Raw genomic sequence first — 27183 nt, forward strand, 5'->3', positions numbered from 1 at the left:
TGTTTCTGGTTTGGAATCAATACGTCTTGTTTATTACAGCCATGTGTAACGTCAGCTACTGACGTTATTACGCTTGCCATAGCCTGTTTTTTTCGCGCCAAACCAGCAGATGGAAACGCACTTATTTTGCAATTTCTTTTTGCGACATTTCAAAAGTACGCTTAAAATTCACATGACAATTGGATGGAAACAAGGCTAATATCAGGCTGGCTTTTACTCGTTGGCATGAGCGAAAAGCTAAAAGGATGCAGGACAGATGCCGAGCTGGTCTTCTTTGTGTTGGACTGGTAAGTAATGACTTATTAGCTGGTTGGCTGGCTTGTGTTGTGTTTGCTTGATGTTTGTGTGTGTTGGCCAGCGGTTTCACAGACAGAGGTTCAGCCCCTAGCTATAAATTTTGAGTTGATGTCAGCAAACTTACTAGATAACACACTCGGACATCGGTAAATTAACTGTAAGCACTCTTGCATTGGTTGGGGCCTAGCTTTGTTGGCTAGCTTGCCACCCAAGTTTAAGCAACATTATGCTGCTGGAGAGAGCGATGGGGGTGTCGAGCCGGACCCGGGAAAGTGGGAAACATAACCGGGCTCAGCAGCTTCTATGTACATAATATTAGCTAATGGCAGAGGCTAAAATACAGAAGAGGACGGTGACAGAGTCAGCTAAGAAGAAAGCGACCAAGCGAGGTTCATGACATAAATGGCTGCGAGAAATACGCCGGGCTGGCAGTCTGTCTGTGTACAAAGTTGGACTAACATTAACTAGTAATATTGCTGATAACATTATGATGTCCTGTGTTGTTGCACTTGATGTTTGGCTGTGTTGACAAAGCTGGAGACTTGCTATTTTCATGGTAATGTAACAACAACAAATGCATATATACAGCATGCAAGAATCAGAATCATGCAGAACCTGATATGATCACATTTCCACACTGTTAAAGAAAGCTCAGAAACAGCTGTATTTCGTAAGGAAACTTAAGAAGGCAAAATCCCGGTGCCAAGTTCTTATTAGCTTTTACAGAGAAGCAATTGAAAGTATCCTGACTGGAAACATCACAAACTGGTATGGGAGGTGCACAGCCTAGGATTGGAGGGCTCTGCAGCGGGTGATTAAAACCACTCAGAAGATCCTTGGTACCCATCTACCAAGATTCAGTGATTTCAGTGTGGTGAGGTACCTATGCAGAGCTCAGAGGATCCTAAAAGACAGCACCCACCCAGTCACAGCTTTCTGACCCTGCTGCCGTCTGGCAAGAGATACAGAAGTATCTGCTGTCGCACCACCAGACTCCAGAGCAGCTTCTTCCCCCAGGCTGTGAGACTTCCTAATTCATCCTCGGCACTGTACCAGGTAAAATAGTTTTATTTCTGTGACGTGTTATTCATCCACCCATCTAGTGTGTGTCTTTTTTGCATAGATCGTTTGCCTTTTGTGTGTAGCATAAAGGGGAACTACAACTTAATTTAAAATTAAATAAATCTACCTTGTCTTCCTCAGTTAACACCATAAATTTGCTATAAATGCTGAAATTAATTTCTGAAAGATATTCTCAGCGTACAAGAAATTATGCATCAAAACGGTGCATGGACCCTGAGTTAAAGAACAATGATCATGAACACTTCTGCAAAAATGATCCCCTACAATCTCTGTCTCTATTAACTTACTGCAGGTCAGAGAAGCAGGTTGTTTACTAGATCAAGTCACAGGAATTCTTGGCAATGAAACCTTTGAACAATAACCTGCTGCTGCTACATTGGCTGCCAAAGTGCTTTAGTCCTGCTTAGCCAGGGAATTCACACTTTGTTTTCGCTGTGGCAGCACAAAAGAAGGGGTCTGGCAGACCCTATTTTTTAGCTGGGATTGTCAAAATAAAAGGCGAGAGTTATTGGATTTTTAAGCAAACCAATCACAATTGTTGCAGTTGCATTGGCTTAGATGTGTGTGTAGCTCACAGTGGTGCTGTATGTGTGTACCTACCAGACCAGTGTCCGGTGGTGGCCCCAGAGCGGTCGGTGCAGGTGTTACTAACAGGCAGGAAGACGGTCTCCCAGCCACCGGGGGCGTAGCGCCAGTTGTGGGACTCCAGGATGAGCGTGCGCTGGGTGCCATAAGCGATCATGAAGCAGTAGACAACATGGTGGAGCTGGCAGCCATAACCACAGCCCTTATTGATGTTACACACCAGCTTTCTCGCCTTGCTGCAGTCTGGGGGGTTCTGTGAGGAGGAGAAGAAGGAATGTTTCAACATTTTTTTATTGCTTGACCTTCGTCTTGTATCTCTCAAAGCCGTGATCTCTGACTTGTAATAACATGTGGCTGATATTATTTTCATTGTTCCCTTTTTGCCTGTCTATCTCATTCTCCACTTGGCTCTAATTTACAATTTTTCTCTTCTTCTATCTCCATGATAACCTAACTAACTTTTTCCATCTGTTTTTTCTTCCTTGTTCCTTCTTATTGTTAAGGGATAAAACTGGTAATATTTTATATTTTAGCATTGTCTGTGTAGTCAACAACAGGGGATGGTGGGAAATATTGACATATGTACTCATATGTGTAACTCATTGGGTCTTTCCTGGGGATTTGTTGACAATAAGAACAATATAGAATCCCACCAGCCTTATCCCTTCATATCTCTTCCTCCTTCGTTTCTCTTTTGTTGCTCTTGTGTTCTCTCATTCCTTTACTTTTCACTGCCCATTTTTTGCTCCATGTCCTTTTCATTATTTTTCCCTTTCCGCTCACTCTCTCTCTTCCCCTTATTTTCTTACCAGTCTCTTTCCTCATACCCCTTTTTCTTTGATACTCCCCCCTACTCCTTTTTCCTACCCTACCGTCTCATAAATTAGCTTCAATTGCATACAAAGTCTGAGGGGAAGAATACTGAATGAGAGGCGCTGGGGAAAAAAACAAGGATTTCTTTTTTCTGCGTTAAAAAAAGAGGAAAAAAAAGGAAACCAACAGAGTGACACATGCTGTGTTGTCGATGAGTCGCCGGCAGCCGGTCTGAGCGACTCCGCAATGCTCGTGCCAACCAGCTTCCTAAACAGCAATTACCGGCTGATGGGAGTGTTTTCCTCATTAGGCTGCTGCAGCTGTGGATGGTTCACAGTAATCAGGCCGCACGGCACCCAACGGCTAACGCTGCCTATCACACACTAGCAGGAGGAGGAGGAGGAAGAGAGGGAGGGGGAGGAAAGGAGAAGGAAGCGAGGAGGTAAAAGAGATGAGAGGATAAAAAACAAGTGGAGAAGAAATGAGAAAGAGGACAGGAGGCAATAGAAAAAGAGGGGCAAGGAGAGGAAATAAGAAAAAAAAGGAGAGAGGAGAGGAGGGGCTCCTTTAGGTGCTGAAAACTGATTACCACCACTGCTGTTCAATAACATAACAGAGTACAGCAGCCATCGAGCTGACAGAACAAGCCACACAGGTATTTCCTCTGAGTTACAGGCTGCTGGTTCACTACTAGCCCCACAGGTGTAAGCTAACTCACCTTCCTAATAATTTAGAGTAGTGTCTTGACAAAAAACTTGCCTAACACTATTCTGCAGAGATCTAAGCCACAATATCTGCATGAAAGCAATGTGTGACATGTGGTGTGCAGGCCACCATTAGATCCTGGGTTGATGATGATGAGGCTAGAAAGCCTCCGAATCGCTGAGAGACTCAGGTTCAAGAATAATGATGGCAGATGTATGCACAAAGCCAGGCTCTGAGTGCCGCTCTTTACTGTAGGTTAAGTGCCTGTTTAAATGGTGTGGGGGTTTTTTTGCAAAACACAGAGGCAGTTGCACAATGATTCAGTTCAAGGAGACCACAGTGACATGTGTTTATGTAGGGAACAAGGCTGAGAACAACTGGATATGAGAAATAGTATGTGGTGCCCACATTAAAAAACCGTGGTGGATGATGAAAGTAAGTTGCGCACACTTTAAGTCTGAAGTAAGACTTCACTACATTTTGTATAGGTAAATGTCTATTTTGCTTCTCTGTCACCAGCAGATTATATACAACTCATTGAGATTTTTGCACACGTTAAAGTTTTTATCATTTCATCAAGTTTTTTATTATATCAAACTCCATTTTGTGTACTATTTAATGCTGCCTCTTGGTAAAGCAGATTTCATTGTTTGCCTTTCCCGCCGCTGGATTCAAATTATGTAACTACAAACAAGGTATTCACAGAAAAGGATGCATGTACGCACTGGACGAGATGCTGAAAAAACAAAGCCAGTGCAGTCATATAATGCAGAAACAACATTTTAACAAAGGTTCATATACATGTAGCTGTGTGCTCTATTGTTACAGGGATCCTACGCCTTAAGGCAAGTTAGATTTAAGACTTTTTTAATGATGCTCGGAATGAAATTTAAGACCAATTTCACAATAACCAAAATAGAAGACAAAAAAAACATGAACTGATCAATTTTGCCCACATGATTATTGTAACATAAAACATGACTTTTTTGGAACATTGCGCGAGTATGTCTCCTACTCCCTTATTTGACTTGTATGATTGTTTTATTGTCACAGTGTTCAGACTCCGCAGTACGTCCACTTTCTGTGTCTGCGATAGGGTTGGTCCGATTGGCAATTGGATCGCTTAGCGACGATCGAAGGGATGGTTGGTTTTTCATGCACCGATATTAAGGCGATTTTAACTAACTCACTTTCAGAACTAAGCACCCCACTGCAGTGTTTCCTAGTCATTGATTTATTTGTGGTGACAGGACACTCCACAATATCAACGCTGACCACCACATACTATTTAATATGAGTAAAATAATAATTCATCGTGGAGCTGCGCATAGCTTCACTCACCACCTCCGCTTGCTGGCTCCCTCTCTCTCTCACAAACACATTGAAACAGTGTGTTTATAGAAAAACTAATGCATTGAAGTTAACTCTGAGAAGATAGTTAATCCCTTTTCTTAACACAACGCTGTCAATGTCGGAGACGGTATGTTAACGTTGAATACAGCTGGGTTGTCAAGGTTGACACACTATGCAAAGCTGCTATTGATTGCACTCTCCTTCGACGCCGCGTGGTAATTATGTGGGACACTGCACTGTGCCTTTACAGATGTTTCTGGTGGTTTCTCTTAAAGCTAAGAAGCCTGTTTCTCCCATGCTGGCAGTTCAATGATTTGCTGCCCTGCTCCCTGGCGATCAGATTGCCAATTGGTGATCTCAAGAAGCCATGATCAGACGATAAGGAAATAGATCGTCCAACCCTAGTCTGCGAACACACAAAACAAGTGTTCGTTGGTTCTGCTATCCTGATCTGTGTGACATTAATGCAAGGGCATTCAGAAAATTACTTAAAAAATTATTTTCTAATTAATTAATTCAATGTCTTTTAAGACTTTTTAAGGATCTGCAGGAACCCTGTGTTCATATAAAAATACTGATTATAACTGCTTTAAGGATAATGAATTTTAAAAGATACTGGACACGCTTGTTGACTGACAAGTGATCTCTGGGAAACGCAGTGCAGAAATGGCAAAGATCAAAAACATGATCTTGCTCATTACCAATTAATATTTCAAGGTTCGTAGTGTAAAAATAGATGAGAATGTCCAGCAGAAATCCATCTGAAGAAGCCAGCCATGTTCACTGAATGTTATGAGTGGACAGATGGAGCAGATGCAGAGATGGAGTTAGTTAAACCAGGAATGAAGGGAGAGTCTGGTGCGGGTGGCAGAGAGAGTGGGATTTGGGGGAGGAGTCTGTCTGTGTGTGTACATATAGATGTGTGAGCGTGTGTGAGAGAGATAGCAAGAGACACACACAGGGCATCTCTTTGCGAACGAGTGCATCAATCTTGTGGCTGAGCGTGTGTGTGTGTGTGTGTGTGTGTGTGCGTGCGGCAATTGCTTGCATAGGTGTAGGTGAATCCATCTGTACTGTGTGTGTGTGTGTGTGATGAATTAGTGATGGCAGCTGGTGGAGCGGTGTGATCCCTCAGCGGTGGTGACAGCAGCTGTTAGTGGTGCTGTCTCCGCCCAGCCAGACTGACTGGGTCCTCTTCATCAAACACACCGGCTCATTAATGCTGCAGGGCCTGGTGCCACGGCACACCGCCCCACCCGAGAACCAGGCAGCACCAGAGCTGGGTAAGGGGAGCGGGGTGGCTGGGGCTGAGTGGATGTGTCATGGGTCTCAGGCTGTGCATGGGTATGTGGATCTGTAAGCATATGCGCATTTACATTAGTCTAAGTAAATATGTGTGTTTGTGTCTGCCTTTGTACCGCTTAGACTTTTTTGTATTTCTGCATATGCGTGTCTGCCGATTTGTCATTTTGCAAATCTGCATGTGTTTTGCATGTGTGTGCGACGTGCATGTGTGTGTGTCACTAAACCGCTGACAAACAACAGGGATCCTGCTTGTCAGATCTGACTGCTGAAACAGTCTGCTATCATACTCCTTACCTACTCCTCATGGAAACTGATGTTGACAGTTATAGATGGTGCAAATGAGACGAGCAAGTGTGAAAGATGTCCTCAAAAACGCATATGTGAGGAATATGTGTGAAGGAAACATTCGCATAAATGCTTACCACGTATTTGTGTCTACATGTGGGTGAGTACATGACTGTGTGTGTGTGTGTGTGTGTGTGTGTGTGTGTGTGTGTGTGTGTGTGTGTGAGAGAGTGAGGGAGAGTACAAGGCCAGGTGACTAAGCAGCAGGTGTGTCTATAGATACCTGTAGGTAGGTGATTCTGTTCTGGACCAGATCCGACAGGTCTTTAGCTTCTTTCATTCTCCACTCGCCTACTCCGTCCGCCTGGCTGAGGTAGTACAAGTCTGTCATGATGGACCTGCATCAACATACACATTTCAAAACTGTAATTATTTAAAAATTGAGCTGACTGATTGCTACAAACTATTTTTTTTGGAATAAAATGCACATGTAGCAGCATATTCTCAGATGTGTCAGAGCAGTATGTCATTAGTACTTTGTCTTTGACATCAGTGTTTAATGCAGACCACTTCTCATCAAATTTATGAATGTTGCCCAGACTGCCTCATTTAAGGACAAATAGCCTTTGTTCACATTCAAACAGCAAATCAGCATCTCAGAGAGGTTGGTACTTAATAACCGTTGCTAAGAACCTTTCTTACACACTGTAATTAAACATAACATCCCATTTCTGGACAGACACTTCTCTTTTTCCCCTCATTAGCAATGACAATATCTGGCTAAATAGTTAAACGTAGAATGAGTAGCATTTGTCGGTTGCGGTTTGTTTTTTCCGGCTTTAGCACTGAAACACTTGCTACCTTTGACAGAAATACAGTCACTGGAAAAGGAAGCCAGGGTTTTGGATTACAGAGCAGTGGACCTTAGCTTGTCCACCGGCCAGATCAACCGGACCAGGCACCACAACAGGTGGGGTGATCGCTCAGAGGAGAGGAAAGAGAGTGATAGCCATGGTGGTCGAGCTTGGACTTAAGGCTCCAACTAAAGGCCCAGTCTGAACAAAATGGGACTCAGGTCGGCCAAGCAACCAAAATCAGAGACTTCTGCATCCACATCTTTACAGAGACCTGCTCATCAACATCCCGGATTAAGCACTCTCTGGGTGGGCCATGTTCTGAGCTGACAGAGAGAGAGCAAGACTCCGGCAAAATGAGAGGAGGTGTTTTATATCGATGATGCTTGGAGCTCAAACACAGTCAAGATGGACACCGTTTCCCAAATGTCAGACTTTTTAATGTGAAAATGAAACCTTATTAATTCAAAAAACACAGAGCAGAGCGATCTGGGTTTAAACGTATATAAATAACTATATATTGTTTTATTTTATTCTACTTACTTTATATGTTACCATATTTTAATTAATTATCTGTTAAGTACTTTGTGTGTTCCATGATGATGACACTACAAACTTTCTTTTTGTTATACAACCTTGTGTTGTACACCTTGTACCTTGAATGACGAGAGGGAGCAGCATTAGCGTGGACAAAGCAGTGAAAAAGTGAAATAAAACGTTGTTTCCTGATTGTTTCACAGCAATTATGTTCTAAAGCACAAATAAACATGCCCACACCTCTGCACACCCAAGGATTATGTGTGAATGCAGCCAGAGTGCAACGTCATCCTGTCTGCTTTGGCCTTTCTGCCCTGCCTGTTTGTGTGTGTATAGCTCAGCCCATAGACTGTATATGAAGAGCTCAGCCGCGCCCTCGGTCAAACAGACACACAGACCAGGCAGAGAGCAGAGAAAAGAGACGGATACAGCGATGTAGCCCGCTCGCTGCCTTTTTATAGAGTCCTGACCTCACACCCAGCATGCTGTTATTGGCTAGGGGCTGCTCACTGCCCAAAGGTTGACGCCCAGAAACGTCCAGAGTATAGCAAAATAAGAAGAAACTAAGAAAATACAGGCAGAGGACAGGGTGTCTGTAGACACATACACCTCCACACACATTATTTTGTATGTTTGTGAGTCTATACATTGTTTTTTTTTTTTTTTAGGAAAATCCTACTCTACTTCTACCTTTAAGCTGTTAGGGTATCACATCAACATTGTACCACTCAGTATAAACATATTAGGGACTACTTTGGCTTGATGATGAAACATGTGACCTTATGTCCTTATCTAACATCAACAACTCTATCACGCCTTGCTTTGTAAAGCGCTCTATACCCATAGCAGCCATTCAGAAAGTGTGTCAAGGATTCAGAAACAAGTTCATGCTCATGATGCAATTAAAATGGTTGGGAAACTAGAGAGAAACTACTAAACACAGTATGTGTACTGAAAGCAATGATGAATAACTATCCAGAGGTTTTCAGCCATACGCTCACACACACACACGCAATCACAAATAAGACTGTATCCATAAGCGAATGCTGCATTTGGATTAAAAAAGTCATAGATTGAATAGAAAAATGTTTCTGAGAGTGTACTCCGCTCTGATCATGTGGTCAGTACATAAGAGAAAAAGTACATATGTCGCTAGACTTTTTGACCACGGCTGCTTGTTAACATATGAAGCATGTTACTGCTGCCAGTGTTCTCTATTTGGTGTCAACTGCATTTTGGACCGAGCCTGATTATCATCAGGTCTACTGAGATTGAACCGCACTGTCCTCTGCTCGCATATATATACACATATATACATACACACACATGTTAGGTTCAGTAGGTTTTGCAGGGGTCCATTTCAGATTGGCTCCAAAATTCCTGCACTTGCACACATACTTGTATATCTTTTCTGCAACCTTATTTGTTGACCAAATAGGATGCCAGTCTTACTCATCTTCATTTCAGATCAGGGTGCTTGGAAAAGAACATCCACCAGAGAGCATAATGTTAACAGATTACTGTGTGTTAAACATTACAAAGGCTCAACATGCTTTCAGGATATTTATAGAAAAACCTTCGTTCCTTGTCACACTGGCTAACGACAACAGCGTCTTTCTGGATGTTTAGCGCTTTTTTGGATTAAGTCTTCCATCTGCATGCCTCTGACAGCGAATTTATGTCCATGTCACACACTGCCAAATATTATGACCATCCACTTCAACATGAACAAGAGCGCTGATATATGCAGCTAAGGGCAGATGCAAACACATCACACACTTATGCAAGCTTAATTTATTACTCATGTCTTTGACCCAAATCAGTCACATCCTGTGTGACTGAGAGGCCTTATGCACATATTCTGTAGTGCATATAAAGACACACGCACAAATCAGATAAACATACCATGTCCCATATCAACAGTGTGGCAGGGTGAACAGCGCCTTTCTCTACAACTAAGACAGACTCATTACTCATTGTACCATATTGAAGCTGGAACCATATTGTGTGAGTGGATGTCAAATTGTCTTCCAGAAGCGCACAGGGGAGCCATCACCGACCCTCTGTGGGAAGGAAAAGCAAACCTGGCTGCCCGCAAAACTTAACAAGAATGAATCAACAGACGAGCCCTGAGGGATTTGACAGCAAGACAGGGGAACACTGCACAGCCACAAAGCCCTGCAGTCGTGACATCCCTATGTATTTTTTTTGGGGGGGGCAGGTACGCCCTTGTGTGTATATAAAAGTGTGCGGTCTTGTTGCATATGTGAAGCTTGTGGGCTTCCCCGGCGCTTCTGATCGGCTCAGACGGTATATATTGAGGCTGCAGCCACTGGGCTTGGCAGCAGAGCAAAGTTATTCTGAGTACTGATGCAGCACCAACGACAGAGCAATTACAAGGTTTCAAACATACATTATAGCCTGGAAATCACCAGGTAAGACAGCATTGGTAAAAGGGAAGAAAGACAAAAATACCTACAAAGTGCTGTTCTTTGCCATGATGTGAGCTATTTGGTGGGAACTTAACGCTAACAGTAATTTTAAACAGCTTGAATCTGAATCCCTAACTTTCAGTTTCCTTCATTTCGTTGCTCTACTTACAACATGATAGCTTCAGCCATACTGTCCTACCCATCTTGTGGTTTAAGTGCGCAGTGTTACACACAAGCGGGAGGCTTCCGGTCAGAGAACTGATGCTAACGCTTAGTCCCTTAAACCTGCATTCTATTGAACAGCCTGCAGGGGGCGACTCTTCTGGTTGCAAAAAGAAGTCCGGTTCCAATAGAAATAATGGTAAAATGATCTTACTTCCTAGCTTAATAATTACCTCAGTAAACACTTTGCAAATGAGTTTATGGACTCAATCACTAGTTTCCTGTCTTCTTCAATACAACATGATGTTCATTTAGTAAATTATGGTCCCATTTAGAGGAAAATAGACCATAGAGTAGACTATGCTTCAGGGTGGGATTATCTATGATTCACAAGTCGTTACCATGTCGACGTGTAAATCCGGCTAGAGTGACTATGCTATGCTGCGCTGCGCTATGTAAATTTAACCAGCACTGTTGAAAAAGCTTATTAGGAGTTGGCTGTTCACTTTCTCTGGTGAGTACATTTAGTTTTAAGCCTTTTGTTTTCTAGACAAAATTGTCAGCCCTGCTAAAATGACAGTTAACGTGAATTACAGATGCACCTAGCTAAGCAAGCTAGCTAGCTCCACACACGGCCGTTAGCTCCACTGTCTCTACCAAATATGGTCATATCCGGTGCCGCTGGCTGCAAAAACTCAACATGACGGCGCCCTATCGGCCAAACTCGAGGCTTCAAAACGGCCATTCACAAATGGGTGACATCACGATGACTATGTCCACTTCTTATATACAGTCTGTGACTACACAGTAACCTTTAGATGTTAATATTGCACAGTTTTTGAAAATGGGATTTTGGGATTCTTAATATTAGTACTATTAGCATTCCTACAAATATTTGGTTGTTTATCTCAGTTTCAGTTGTAATGAGGCTGTTATTTTCTAAAGACATTAACTACATGATATGAGTTCTGGCCGCACATTTCAAATGTTTGCAGCTTGAACTGTGTGATACAATTTACACATGCCTAAATATCTCATGTAGTAATATGTAGTAATTATCTCAACAGCAGTCATTAAAACAACAGTAACTGTTCTCTGGCCAAATTCAATATCTGTATACTTTACTAACTTTCCTTTGTTGTATAAGTGGATTAGATCTGCAATGATTAGTCGATTGATTGATAGGACACAACACTAATTTGTAACAATTTTTATTTATTAAACTAATTCTATAAGCAAAAAAGTCAAAATTCACTGATTTTCAGCTTCTCAGATGTGACCATTTCTGGTTTTCTATCTCTTATATGACAGCACACTGAATATAGATATTTAAAAACATCACCATGAGATCCGGGAACTTGTGATGGGCATTGTAGATTTAAATGATTAATTGAAAAAATGATTTGTAGACTAATCGATAATGAAACTAATCGATAGTTGCAGGTCTTAAGATCAGTAGATAAAGATTATATGATTATTTTTGTTTTTAAAAATCCCACCTCATGGTCCAGTATAAATTATCATTTTTCCAGAACTCTTAAAGTACCTTCTAACTTTTAGTTTAGTTTAATATACCTCATATCAAGATACCCTGTAATATGGGGTTTTCCCACAGTATATGTTATTGATTCACTGGCACCAGTATTGTGAGCATTTCCTGTTACAGATATTTGAACTTTGAACGGTTGTACTTCCTGGCAGAACATTCACACCGTTTCATCGTGTGTCTATAAACTTCTTCATAATGTGGTGATCCTTTTCATTGGGAGAGCTAGTAAGTTAATTGCATGCTTTTTGTTTTATGTGCTACATTTTTATTTTACTTGGGACATGTTTAAGACAAGGACGTTACTACCCCCCCCCCCCCCCATGCATTTATTCCAGTCATACATTTCATTGCTCTTTCCACCTTTGCCCCTATCTGCGCAGGGCTCTGCCAGCCTTTGGCTGGTGCACATACAAAGAAAGCTGGGGGGCTTAGACGGCAAGTGATGTGTGTATGTATATGTGTGTCTGTGTGGACGGGTTGAGGAATCAGTCTTTGGAAAGCTGCTTAGGCAGCAATGACTAAGACAATGGGCCCTGTAAGCCACTTCAGTTGGATTACAATGAACCACTTGGCTAAGTGACACAAGGACTTTCCTCTTTCAACTGTGTGGAAGCTGGCCATCCGACAGAGAGGGTGTGTTTATGACCTTTGCCCTTTGTTTCTCAGCAACCACTGTAAGTGCTGCTCCAAAGTTCTCCTACAAATATCCAAGTAAAACAGCATGTGAGTCTCTAATCTGAATGCATCTACAAAAGAATAAACAGTGAGAGAACACTTAGCCATTGCACAAGACCATTAACACTACTAACATCTACCCACCTAGTGCTTCTGCTAATGATTATTTTCATTAGCAATTAATGTTGATTATTTTGTTTAAGTAACGTTGTTTAGTCTTTAAGATGGCAAAACATCTGATTTTGAGAAGGTGGCACTTTTTGCTTCAAAAATTACTTAAATGATAAATCAATGATAAAATTGTTTATTTATTTGTTATCACTTTTAGAAATATCAACACTTTTGTCATATAACGAAAGAGGCTCCTAAATGTTACATTTTGTCTAAACAAGAATTTTGCCAACACAAAATTACCAATCAAACAAAGCAAGTACTTTTGGTACTTGATGGTTTGATAATCTGTGCTACGAATATATCTGTTGCTCAGTAATATCAGTAAATGCCAATGGAGTCAAAGACCTATATATGAGTTATAAATATTGTATTAAATATTGGATAGAGATACTGAATTAAAGAGCAGGGGGCCTTAGATGATCCACCCATCAATATCCACCGGATCAGGCAGCACAGCGGGAGCGGTGATTGCCCAGAGGAGCGGAAAGAGAGCCGGGATAGGAGCCATGCTGGCCTAGCTAGGACTTAAGGCTTCTAAAGGTCCGGTCTGCATAAAATAGGACTCAGGTTGGCAAGTATTGGGAAACCAGAGACTGTTGTGCTCACATCTTTACAGATTCCTCGACCAAGCATACGTAGGGCGGACTGTGCTCTGTGTTTTACGTCGATGATGCTTGGTGCTCAAACACAATCAAGATGGACACGGTTTCCAAAATATCAGACTTTATATGTGAAGATGAGAACCATATTATCATCTTGCTGCTGCTGTTTACATTCTCCCCAGACGCAAATTCAAAAAATGCACTGCTGCATGTTCTGGGTGTATATGTGTATGTATATATGTAGGGATGGGAATCGAGAACCGGTTCTTCTTCGGAACCGGTGCCCAGTGAATCAATTCCTTGGAACCGTTAGCACGCCTGCTTATCGATTCTACTTATCGGTTCCGCTCGTGGCAAATGCGTCATGACGTCACACACGCGCTGCGTTGTTTTGGTTCAGAACGCAGCAAACATGGCATCGAGGCAGAAGCGCTCTAAAGTTTGGTTATATTTCACGCGAAAAGACGACAATACGGTCATTTGCAACACTTGTAAAGTTTCCATTTCGTCAAAGGGGGGAACTACCGCCAATATGCAGAAACATTTGGCCACACAGCATGCAATTCATTTGCAGGACTGTCGCGTGTTTGATACACTACTACTTAGCGACGCAAGTGAGTCAAGCGGCAGCGGAGCTAACGGGACGCCATCTGTTACTAATGCCGAAGGTAACTTTAAACTCTCCAGGCAGGACAGGCCCTGTCTACTTAGTTAATGTGAGCGCCATTTCATTGTGTAAACCTTTACTATACGAATAATTTCATCATTGTCATTGTCCATCAAATTTAGATGATGATGAAGACGGCCAGAGTCTAGCTGGCTCAGAGGCTGCAGCAGGTAGCTCTGGTGCACCTCTAGCTACTCCGTTCACAGAGGCAGGGAAGAACAAAATGACCGAGGCTAGGATCAACGAATGTCACCGAGCAGTGACTAAGTTTGTGGTAAAGGGTTTGCACCCGTTTGCCACAGTAGATGCCTCTGCATTTCGGTAGGTTAATTTGCTGTATTTTGTCCAGCATGTCTTTTCAAATGAAAATAACAAATGCATGACCAACGTTTCATGTTTTTATGTCAGTATAGTTGTTTTATTTATTCCTAGTCCTACCTTATATTTTCTGTAGGGAGATGATAAAGACTCTCAACCCAAAATACAATGCCCCAAACAGAGACAGTTTAACAAATCATCTGATTCCTGCTTGGTATGGGGTTGAAAAGAGAAACATGTCACACATGCAGCCATCACAGCAGATGGTTGGACTAGTTTCAGTCAAGACCACTACTACTATTTTGTTTCAAGTTGAGTCCAAATGAGCACAGTTAATATTCCAAAAGGCACAAGCTCTTCCTTGACTGTTTTCAGTCTGTGTTTTTAGTTTTTATGGCACAAAATGGCAGTTGGGCATAAAAAGCCAAACATTATTTTTTTTGTCTGGACCAATTAATGTGAAAATTAACAATTTCCTAATCCTAAGGCACTCTTGATAATCTTACAAGACACACACTAGCGTGCCATGGCATACTGGTTGAGAAACACTGCCCTAGGCTAAGGGTCCCTGGACTTTACTTTGAGAAGTAGCTCACCTACTTTTAGGCTTGTTCTAAGGTTGTTACACATAATTTGTGTATACTCTGTGCTGTGTCTTCTGATCAGAAATTAAAGCGAGTTAATACAAACAAACAAACTTGTACTTATTTCCTCACCCAATGAGAATCGATAAGGAATCGGATCGATAAGCAATATCGATAATGGAATCGGAATCATTAAAATCTTATCAATTCCCATCCCTATATATATGTACATAAAGAACTGTAGTATTTATTGTTTTATTTCATTTTATTTACTATTATATGTCACCATATTTTAATATACATTTTTTATATGTTAAGTTATGTGTGTGTAGCATGAAGGGACAACCTTGTGTTGTATATTGATAAATAAACTACCATAATCCTTGATCCTTATTTGTGAGACTGAACATCACCGTCAACACTCACAGCATTACAGAAATATAACGACTTGTTCAGAAGTTTTCAGGCCACTATACTGGGAGGGTTTATATTCAAAACATGCATGACTTTGGACTCTGAGAGGAAACCTTGGCAGACATAAGAATAAGATGCAAACTCCACACAGGAAGGCCCGCCAGCTAGGTCTGTTAGACCTTCACCAGTGTTAGCTTTGCCATGGTTTTCATAGTTTCCTTCAAATCCCTGTGGAACACTTTGACATTTCCTCTTGTGACTATTTCCCACTAGTCCAATCAACTATTTGCCCACCTCTCCTGGTGTCCCAGGTCCAACAGGAGCGTGTCTGCGTACTTCTGCCTCTCGCTGGGCTCAACGTTGGCCAATTTCTTCACCTCACTGCGAACAAAGTACCAGAACTCCTTAACGCCGTTCTCCACTCTCCTCCGCATCTCCTCCTGAGTGGGCCCAGGGCCTGCAGCAGGGGGGGTAAGAAGAACAGCTCACAACAAAATATAACAAAGAGACTCAGCTGGCATGACATTTGAGGCACACGTTTGATCTAAAACAATGAATTGATAACGTTAACTTCAAAGCACCTCTGAGGGTATACAGCTGGAAGGAACAAGGTAGGAAAGGACGCCCAGAGGTATTTAGGAAGGTTTGAGCATTAGATTATGTGAGCCTAAAAAGGCTAATGGCATAAAGCAAGGTTTTGGATTAAAGCCATTAAAATATTCCGCTTCCATACTTGCTTGCATGCTTTGACCTCATTAAGGAGCACTTGGTCACTGTTTTTGTGCCTCGTGGCTCTCTCTCTCTCTCCCTCTCTCATGGGTTTTCTCACACAGTTCTAACTACAGGAAGGAACTCTATACACCATCTGAGCGAAACAATATGGTGTAACTCACATGGATAACACAGCTGCCTGCTCTGGTTTCTACGGAAAAGAAACAAAAAAAAATAAAAAATCAAGCAAAGGGAAGGACAGCCTCAAGCAGGAGGAGAAGGAGTTGGTGGCGGAGAGGGAAATGTTTTTTTTTTCCCCCTTTCTATCTCGCACTCTCTCTTCTTTTTTACTCCCTCCTGTGGTGGAAAAAAGCTGGAGGGTATTTTTAGCTTTTTCTTCCCCTGCGGCAAGATGGAAAGGCTGACCCCATGCTGCCCTCCACGCTCACATGTCCTTCTTTATTTTCTCTCTGTCTGTCTCTTTTCTCTCCTCTCTCTCGCTCTGCCATTGGGGCATTCACACTGTTTCCACTTCATTCACAAGTTTCCCCACTCAACTGACAGCTTTCCTGCCCCTCTGACCACTGCTTAGCGTGGCAAATACACACATAACCCTGCCCATCCGACAGCGTGGCTCTGCCATCATCGCTGCTAAGCTACAGCAGGTTTAACACTGGACTAGACTGAGACTCTCGCTGCAGGCGAAATCCCACAAGAGCCTTTGACTAGTTTTATACCATATATAGTCAACCCTCGCACCTTCAAAATCAATCCTTTCATATTTCCAAGCTCTGTGCCAAATCCTTCCCTGCAACCTTTCAGACAGTCCTGTCCCACTTACCGTCTCCAGTGAGTTTCTGGAAGCTGTGGATCTTCTGTTTGGCTCTGGTTAGCTGGTCCTCCAGGGAGCGCAGCCTCCCTGCAGCCAAGGACCCGGCTTCTGCCTGACCCTCTGGTATCCTGGGGGTGAAAGACACAAGGAGAGGATGTGATGGGCGAGCGAGGGAGCATGTGCACATCGATAGAAGGAAGGGAGAGCAAATATTCCCTACTCTGCAGAAATACTCTGCAGTAATTGTAAAACTTCCAGTAAACAAACAAAAATCTAATGTTAAAAAATATTCAGTAAAATTGCATTGTGTAGTATAGTGTTGCAAGCAATAATTATTTTCATTAAATAAAACAAATCTGACAAATCATGCTTATAAGTTTCCACAACCCAAGTTGCTTATTACTAATATCAAATTTACAGTGTCCTATAACAGAGTGAAACAGCAAATCCTCAGATTTGAGCAGCTGTTTGGCATTTTTCCTTAAAATGATGAAACAGAGCCAATCTTTAAAATTGATGTCCATCGCTGACTAGACAACTGCTTCAGCACTAACTTGATGTAAAATTACTGGATCACTTGTAAAAAAAATGTTACACATGATTTCCAATACAAACCAAGACAAGAGGACAGAGTTCAGACGCAAGCAAACACTGTTTCTCTTCTCAAAATTTCTGTTTCACTCATTTTGGACTCCCATGAATAAATAAAATTAAGACAGACACCACATTAGATCATTGACAGTTTTCTCCTTCACTTAGACTTCAACCATTCCTACACCTGCCTGGATATACACACTGCTTGCTTTGCTGTTATTATTCTTTGCTCATGATTTTTAATCTGTAAAAACATGGTGGCTTTTGCAAATATTGTGAAAAACCAAAATCTGCTTCCTAGTAAATATGTCAAGAATTAATGGAGGCCACACATTTGCAGAATTCTGCTTCATTTTATATCCACAACACTTGGTTTTAATAGTCATTAACGAGGTGCAGGAGAGAAGCAGTGAGAATGTTTTATTACCCAACAACTGCTTAGTCTGTACTGCATCTTACTTGGGTGACTCGATCCTCATTTGGATGTCTCAAGACTTGAAAGCTGCGGTGAAAACTAAGCTGTGATGGCTGACATCTTTTAGTGCTCACCAATGAAAATTCTATTTCATTTACTGAGACACCACAGTGGAGCCTCCTGGAGCCATATCTCGGTTTATTTATTTTATTTTTCTCAAGATTATTTCTTAAGAAAGTACTGAATAATTTTCCAGGTTTGATTGGTCCAGCCTAACGACTACTGAACAACAAATGCAAGCATTATATTCAATATCCTGTGACTAGTTAAGACTGAAAATCAAATTATGGAGACAAGTGGCAATTAAATGCAATTTCTTTGTGACTTTGATTTAAAAACTACTTAAAAATTAAGAAAATACTATTACTCTTCTCCCTTGACTTTGGTTGATGGCTCTAAGAATGACCGCCTGCTGTAATGTAATGGGCCAACATTTTAACTCAATAGTACAGATTTAATTTAGTGGAGGGAAATACACACAAGTCAAAACTTAAATAAAACTAACTTAACAACTACATCAAAGCTATTCGAGTGCTGTAAATAGATTAACCATAAATGTCTAACTGTGCAGCACTGGAAATCCCCTATGCTGATTGGTGCAGGAGTGGTCATGGTGGCCTGTTCTTATTGTATGATGGAAAACTAAAAAGATCCATTGTCAAACTAAATATGTACATACGTCACAAACAACTAATCATTCCGTTACACAGTTTTAGCCATTGAAATCACAACTAAGCTACATGGTTTCTGTAGCGGTGTCTTGTGACTTTTCTGGATAAAATGAGAGGATGCATGACTGAGATCTGTGCTCTAAAGCATCAAACTTAAAAGGCGTAGAAAATTTATGGATAATCTTGCAAAGCCTAATTGCTCATTATAGTTGAAATTATGTTTGGACATCCATTCAGTCCATTTAATGTATTCCTTATCAATGTAATAAACTATTTCAAGAGCATCTGTGTGTCAAATTTTACATTTTCGGCGTTTCGGTCAATTGTGGCATCCTGATACAGATATCAATTGGATATAAATACGTATGTTCACCGCTCTGTGTCGATGAACTATGAGTAACTAGGCTAATGCATGCATGTAATGAAGATACAAATGAGCACTCCGACATGCTCAGAACACAGTTCAAATCAGCCAAGGAGACTAAAAAGAACAGCCACTGACATTATACATTATCAATTCCTCTACATAAAACTATTAAAAAATGGAATATATTTGAATGCACAGGGGCATTGGTGAAGTGCTGCAAAGGCCATGTTAATGAGTCATCAAGGCATGCAAACTCAATTTGCTCCCTGAATGAGGAACATCAGTCGCTGGCAGGCATAAAGATGAGACGTTTAAAGTTGCAACAGCCCTTCTTGCTGCACAACTCCCCCTTCACTGTTCAAGCCTCGGCCCCTGAGAAAGCCCAGGCCTCCCACTTCACTGAGCACTAACTGAGCATTGTGCTTCAAAGCCATGGAAATAAGCAAAGACAAAAGGGAGGATATTTTTACTCCTACACTATGTAACCGTGTGATGGACAAGGATAAACCTTTCCATACCTTTGTGGCATCACAGGTATTTAGATGTTTGTCTTAAATCCACACTTCTTTTTCCTGCGAAACCTGTGGTGTGCCCATTTCAGCCTGACACGGATCTTTTGAAACAAGACCCTGGTATATTTCCTTTCCAATATCAACTCTACTGTCTGTCCTCACTGTATTCACATACGGTATTCAACAGGATCTCCCAAAGGCCACACCCTAACCTACTGGTTACACTTCATTGTACAGGAAGTAGGACTATTTCCTAAGTGACATAATTTCCCAGGGGGTTTAAGAGCTGCTAAAGCTGTAACATAGAGAAACATTATATCTCCTTGAACAAGGTGGAAGAAATAGGCCAGACCAGCACAAGGCAAATGAGTAGAGACGTGGTACAGAGGTTAGCTAACATGCTCCAAAGAGACATAAACTGCTGAGACACAATGCTGGTGCAGGCAAAACACAAGCATCCCCAACCAAAATACGTAGATATAAAGTAAATCCAAACACTCAGCGGTATCAAAACCCATAGACAGATACACACAGGAAGGAGGCAAACACCGTACACAAATACACAAATGATCCCTGACAGTATCTCTAGAAGACCTGAAGCGGAGACTAGACGAGGCAGCTGGATTCAACAGCGTCTTAATCAAACGATACAGCAGAGGTAATAGATGAGAAAAACCTGACTCGAGGGAGGCGGGGCGGAAAAGGGGGGGGGAGTTGGGAGGGGTACTGCGGAGTGAAAGACAAGCTATGAAAGCAGGGGGTGATGAGCCCCACCGGCACTAAGCACTGAGCCGGAAAGCTGGTGAGGTTCAGCATGCAACCCAGTTTCCTCTCAAATGCTGCCCCAGCTGTCGCTCCACTGGCTCCTGCCCCTTCACCCGGTAACCATGCAGTTCACAGGGTGATCAGAGCTGGGGCGAAGCAGTTTAAACGGTGGGGGCCTGGGTGGCACTGAAGGCGCACACATATTTCTGTAGTAAGGTTTAATATACTCTGGTTGACATCAAAAGAAAACATATGTGCTGACCTGGGAAGCCATACATATGGATGGAGATGTAAAGTGTTCTGGGAGGTGTAGATGAAAGCAGGCTACATGACAGCGATTTTTCTTTACATAAAAAATTAACTTTGATCCAATCTTCCTATGCTCTGGATGTGTATATACATGTGCAAACGTGTGCATCGCTACACTGTAATGTGTCAAAGACTGGACTGACATGTCACAGCCTTTCCGGGAACACACACTGTGTTACACAAAACCACTTGACTCCAATAAGTCAAGCTAGTAAACCACAGGAATGTGCCAGTGGGAAAAAAGAAAACTACATCTGAGTGGAAAAGTCTGGTATTACCATGAAAACCTGCTACCACTGGTAGCTGAGCTAGCAGCTCAGTGAGGATAAGAGGCTCTCAGGTGTGTGTGTGTGTGTGTGTGTCTGTGGGGGAGTGTCAGTACGTAGCTGTAGCCCTGCTGTTTATCCTGTTGATGTTACAGGCTACAGTCTTCTGATATTTATACTTTGCGACAGCTGATATTCATATATATGATTCTAAATTATTTTCCGGTGACCCCGATTTATTTTTCCGCCAAACCTAAAATTTAACCACATTTGGCACTTAATTTAAGCCTGTATGTACTACAGCAGATGTGTGTATCTGCTGTTTTGTGCGAATACTGCATTGTGTCGAATCAGTTGATCTTGTCTCTAAGTATCCTTTCTTTGCTGTATCTGTGTTAAGTTCAACGGCTTAAACAGTATAATTCCAAGTAAAGTGATTCTGAATGGTGCATTCTTGCTTCGCATTCTTCAACGCCTCGGTACATCTAGAGCAAGCCAGCATTCGCTCTGAGCTCTACTTGACAGAGACGTCCTGATCACAGACAGCTCCAACAATAGGGCTAGTGTGTGCAGTAGCAGACCATCGCTTGCCGGGCCTGAGCGATGGACAGGTCATAACAAGATAAATTAATCCCCTCACTGTCTGTTTACATAGGTGGAAGTGGGACCCATATGCAAAACGTATGTAAAAAGTATGCGTAGAAAAGGTTTTAGTGACTCTGCAACTGTTCCCCCTCAGTCCTCATTTTCCATTTCCTCTTTGCTGCTCTTTACTTAGTGCAGTCCTCACACCATCCATCACGCTCCACTCCTGTTCGCCTCCTCTGCATCGCCCCCTCCTGCCTCCATGCCTCTGTTGGCATGCCTAGAGGATCGATCAGGTCCTCATCGCTCAGCCCAGCTGTCACTCTCACCCCTCGCTCCCTTCCGATGTCACACCATCAGGCTGCCGCATGTCATTGTCTCTGCAGGGGCCGTGGCTTCGCGCCCGAGGTGACTGACAGCTGCAGAGAGGGCGGAGCCAGACAGACTGAGCAACTCGACCTCGTGCTCACCTCTCATTAATGCTGCTGGGTGATTGGTAGGTTGGCAAGCTGCCTGTCACTCAAATCACTCAAGAATGACCTGAATCACTGGACTGAATCTGTAGGCCAGCCAGGTGATACTAATTTGAATATGAGTGTTGATAGATAGATTGATTAATTTCACAAGACAATTGACCATTCTAAAAAATAATGGAGAGGTCAAAAAAATGTGTGAGTGTACAAAGTCCCTTGAGCAGGCTGAATAACTAAGTATCTTCAGCTTCCCAGTGATGCTGCACAAACTTGCAATTTGTGATCAAGAAAATCAATATTCCTTGCAAACTGCTCCAGCATGACTATCACTCTCTATTACAATGCGAATGAACAATGTAAACAAGATCCCTTCAGGTAGGTAATAAATGCACTCACTCACAACACTGCCCAATAATGCATTACACATCCATCTAGTGCTGCTGTGGTGTGATGGCACTAACCAAGTTAAATCCAACTCTAACTATAAATCAGTCTCAACGCAGTGGGTTTCTGCTGCACAACACCTCAACACAAAGGTGTGATAATGTCAGTTTTGTGGGTTTAATCTCTCTGAGGCCACTCATAAAAAATTAATGAACTAATGTGAAGGTTAGGTGCTTTGTATGAAACTTTCTTTATTATCCAATGTCAGTGGGATGCTTGCAAATAACTGGTTCCGGTCCTTGTACAACATTCAGAGATTTCATATTCTCAGTTCAAATCTGCAAAACGAGTAAGTCAGTGGATTGGGTTAGGCATGCGTTGAGCTAGTGAGTTGTTACATAGTCAGTCAGTCTGTGACAACCTGCCGGCTGGAGTCTGGCTCGGCGCCATGCCTCTGTCAGCAGTTTGGTAGTGGAATGAGGAGGAGGAGGAGGAGGAGGAGGAGGAGGGGGGGGGGGGGGGGGGGGGGTGAGGAAGGAGTGAAGCAAGGAATGGGATGAGGTGATGGACAAAGAAGGGAGGGGCTGTAGCAGCAATGATGGGCAGCTCACTAACAGCCTCTTTGCGTCTATTAGGGCTCTAATACAAGGATAAGAGACACTACAGGATGAGGCGGTGCTGGAGTTCTCTCATGGGCCTGTATCTGACCACTGCGTACACACACACACACACACACACACACACACACACACGCAGAAAGACACAGAATTGAACAGGACAAACCAACCCGTCTCTGTCGATAGCTCATATAGCTTAACCCCAGCAAGCCAGTTGCCTGCTTTTGGCGTGCTACTTAGCCGAAGCTTAGAGGGACTTGAGAAGGCACTGTAGCGCTGCCCCAGTAAACAACTGTGGAGGCCTCGGTCCCAGATCAACAACCGAACTCAATAACAAGCAACAAGCGTGCAGTGTGTCGGGGACCCATCTGGACACTAGTCGACTGAAAGCTGCACTTGTTTTTTATGCCATGAATTCCACCTTTGTTTTCGAGCCAATTTTGAATAATTACAAAAGCAAGGGATTTAATCAGGGACCAGCTGTCTGAAGCAACGTGTGCGCGTGTGTTTTTTTATGTTTGTGTGCACTGATGAGGGCCCTGCATCAAAGTGAATCAGAGTATCACAAGAGGAGTAGCAATGGCAACATCTGAAGCTCGAGTTCCCTGTTAATATGGCGCTCACCAGGACACGCTACTGCATTCCCTTCACATGCATGCACACTCAGACTCACACAACCATATTCAGACTCAGTGTTTATGTGGAAAGACAGACACTGACGGCGTGCGGAGATAAGAGCAGAACCATCTGTCTCTGTATTACACATTGCTTGAATGTGTGAATGATGCTGTGTGGTTAATGGGCTCGTACAATGTGCTATTGTCAACCAAAAGAACATAATGAAATCTGGTGAGGTGTGTGACAGTCTAACCATTTGTCTATCACACACAGCATCTTAGACACCACTGATCAGCTTTTGATGAAACTTTGTTTGGTTGTATGCGGCACAAGATGCTGATTTAATTAGATGCTGATTAAACTGTCACAAAACTAAAGCAACATCTTATTGCCACATTCTGGCATTTGTAAAATTACTCTGATTGGACTAGCAGGGAGCTAGAGCCTGTACTTAATTGCAGGACTTTGAAGAAACTTATGAGAACGATGCATTGCACCATAGTTGTTTTTTCTTTTAATTTTAAAAACAAAAGTATACTGACCAGGCAAGCAAAAGGGGTGCATTACATTTGATTGCTCAACTAAGCACAAGTTCAGATCCACAGATGCAGTAAAGACAAAACTCTGGGAAAGGATTTCACCAAAGAACTTCGGTGTAACATCAACTGGCCTTAGGAAGATCTGCAAATACAGATCAAAACTGCAAAAACTATTTTACTTCACTCATGCAGATGTTCAGAAAAGCTAATGCTTTCTTACCAAAGCCAAAGATAAGCACATGTTGAGCTGTACACTATAAAAGGAAAAGGAACATGGCGATGAGGTTCATTTCTAAAACACCCTGCTTACCTAAGTATGTTTCCTTAAACACTAATATCCCAATTTTTTGTCTTATCTTAGTTTTGATCATATTTGGGAGATGATGTTTAAAAGAGGAAGGAGAAACCTGGTCATTTATATCCTTGTATATGTATAGTATCCAGGTGTCTGATTTTCTGCATGCAGGTACTGTTTGTCTTTTCACTCCTTGACATCTATAGGCCAGACTCTATTATTTCTGTACTGACTGAGTTACCTCAGTGGTTGATGATTAAGCCACTTTGGTTTCTGGCTGCCTGTACTCTGTTGCATTTACCACTCTGCTCAATTTGGCTTCTCTGTTTAATCACCAGTAATGGAAACCGAGAGCACTTATACAGTTTATCCTCTGCATTACCGGTGTTGTGTCACACTTTCATTATTATCTCCGCCAAAAAGGTTATGTTTTCGGTGCCCTATGTTTGTTTGTTTGTTTGTTTGTTTGTTTGTCTGTTTGTCTGTCTGTCAGCGGGATTACAGAAAAAGTACTGGCCCGATAATCATGAAACTTGTTGGAAGCGTGTAGCATGAGCCATGGAAGAACCCATTACATTTTGGAGCAGAAACATAAGTTGTTTTTTTTTACTTTCGTTTACATTGCAAGATAGGTAAATTGTGAACTGAGATGGTAAGGTTTATGCTAGGCATAACCATATTTTGACATTCTGTAATTCTTATAGTTAACACTTGAAGTTGAAGAAACAATGTTGTTAACAATCAAGCAGATCATTTCTAAAAACATCTAGCGTGTTGTTACCTGAGCGATTCGGCCATGCGCCGCAGGTCTTCATTCTGCTGCTTGAGCCGCTCTAGCTTGGCCAGGATCTTGGAGAGCTCCCGGCTGGACCGCTCCGGGTGATCGCTGTCCCTCACCAAGTGACCGCCGATGTAGAAGAGGAGCGTGCCCCAGGCCAACAGCACCAGGGTAATCCAACGCCATGAACCCGCCCAGGGCCGCATGTTTCAACCCCACCCACCCAAAAATGCCTCTTGGTGTGCCTTTACACCCACCGACCCACCGGCTTGCCTGCCGGATGTGCCCACACGCTCTGTGCCCTCGTCACCACAAGTGCCACAGCGCCAATCTTGGCATTGGCATCTTTGCAGGGATGGTGTACAGTGAATTACAGATGACAGGGAGATGCGTGCACTTGTGGCTCAGGAATGTTTAAGAAAAGGCAGCGAGTGTTTCTCCAGCAATCAACCAGCCTTTCCTGTGTGTGCTAAAGCATGGCTAGCATGCTCAGAAGTCTGCGTTTTGTCAGCCCGATTGGTGTCTTCTCCCCTCCACCCAGCTCCGTGTTGACCACCTTGTCCCACACAGTCTTGCTGTTTCCTTCCTGTCCCACAGGATTCTTTTATTAGAGTTGTGTCCTGTGAACAAAGAAAGACACAGTAGTTAGTTATGCTAAGCCCAAAGTTTTGTTTTGTAAATTAAAACCATTTGAGAGCTGGGCCAGCAGGCCAGCTTGACAGACAAACACTTCTGAATAGGAGAGCAAAGCATGAGACATGCCACATATAGCGTGGCATGTCTCATATAGCCATACGGAAACAGAGACAAACCGACAGATACAGCCCTGCTGCAGACTGGTCCCGACATAACCCTGTCTCAGCAGCCCACAGGATTGATCAGCATGACACTGCAATTTGCATTTACATAGTGGTGTGCAGTCCCTGAGCTATACTGCATTGCTGTCGAAGCAGGACAGGGATGTTCTACTGTCCACGTTCTGTGTGCTTGCACATTACACACATTACACACACACACACACACACACACACACACACACATACACACACTCACACAACCAAGAACAAACCTTTTGTTTCATCATACCTCATCCTCAACCACAGCCTACCAAAACCCACTTCCACCACATTCTCCCTCGCTCAACATTTAATGGATTTAGCTTAGAGACGGATAAATCCCACTAAGTTCTCCCCAAGCATTTTCCTCCATCTCGAGTGCCCGCTGCATCCCCGTAGCCTCTGTGATAGAATGTAACATTGTCAAGGTGATACAGTGCTGCTCAATGGAGCAAAGGGAAAGAAAAATCCCTAGATCATCACTTCCCTTCATCCCAAAGCAGCAGGGGGAGACGCAGATGGACACGTGCCGGGTTTATGAAGCAACCTTCACTGTCAACTCCCCAGCAAAGCCCTGCCACGCAACTGAGACTAGTCGTGTGATGGGATAAAGACTGGCAGGTGTGTGTGTGTGTGTACAACATTTAAGTGTGTGTGTGTGTGTGTGTGTTGGGGTTCGCCTGGCAGCACAGAAGTAGGTTAACAGTAGCTCATCATGTTTACCATGGCATCATAGTTGATATGTAGGATATAAATGGTGCCATGCTGTAATACCATAGAGACTGCTCATGCTTCGTTGGTGCAAACGGCCCAGAATGCAGCAGCTGAGACACTGACAACTGAAACAACGAGGTGCAAATTTTCATCCCTGATTCCTTGCCAGTGCTCCTGTTGTAACTAACCTAGGCTGACACAAGGGTGGCTCCTCTTTTTTGCATGCACCACAAGGATGTGCTGAGCTGTGTTTTATTATGGAAAATAAGAGCAGCGAGAGGGTAGCACTACACCAGCTAATGCACGACTGGGACTTTACTAAAAGGCAGGCTGAAAAAAAACCCTTGTCACTATGTTTGAGGAGCCATAATGAGGTTTGTGTTCAGTAGACTAAAACTGATAAATATAAAACTGCAGGCAACTGCTGCCAAATAGGATATGGAAAAAT

General features: G+C 42.7%; 1 protein-coding gene across 4 annotated transcripts in view; it reads right to left on the bottom strand.

Moving 5' to 3' along the window:
* The window catches only part of fut8b (fucosyltransferase 8b (alpha (1,6) fucosyltransferase)), a 97895-nt gene that overhangs the window by 21766 nt on the left and 48946 nt on the right, over nt 1–27183 (bottom strand). For all 4 annotated transcript variants that reach the window (XM_038726716.1, XM_038726714.1, XM_038726715.1 and 1 more), the window contains 5 exons: nt 25189–25805; nt 16947–17065; nt 15689–15851; nt 6710–6824; nt 1981–2218 (listed from right to left, as the gene is read on the bottom strand). In XM_038726716.1, coding sequence (XP_038582644.1) covers nt 1981–2218; nt 6710–6824; nt 15689–15851; nt 16947–17065; nt 25189–25391 — 838 coding nt within the window. In that variant the 5' untranslated portion in view covers nt 25392–25805. The remainder of the gene's footprint in view (nt 1–1980; nt 2219–6709; nt 6825–15688; nt 15852–16946; nt 17066–25188; nt 25806–27183) is intronic.

The sequence above is a fragment of the Micropterus salmoides genome, unplaced genomic scaffold (assembly GCF_014851395.1).
Source record: "Micropterus salmoides isolate LMB-PRFRI ecotype aquatic unplaced genomic scaffold, ASM1485139v1 Ms_hic_scaffold_18, whole genome shotgun sequence".
NCBI classification, from domain to species: domain Eukaryota; kingdom Metazoa; phylum Chordata; class Actinopteri; order Centrarchiformes; family Centrarchidae; genus Micropterus; species Micropterus salmoides.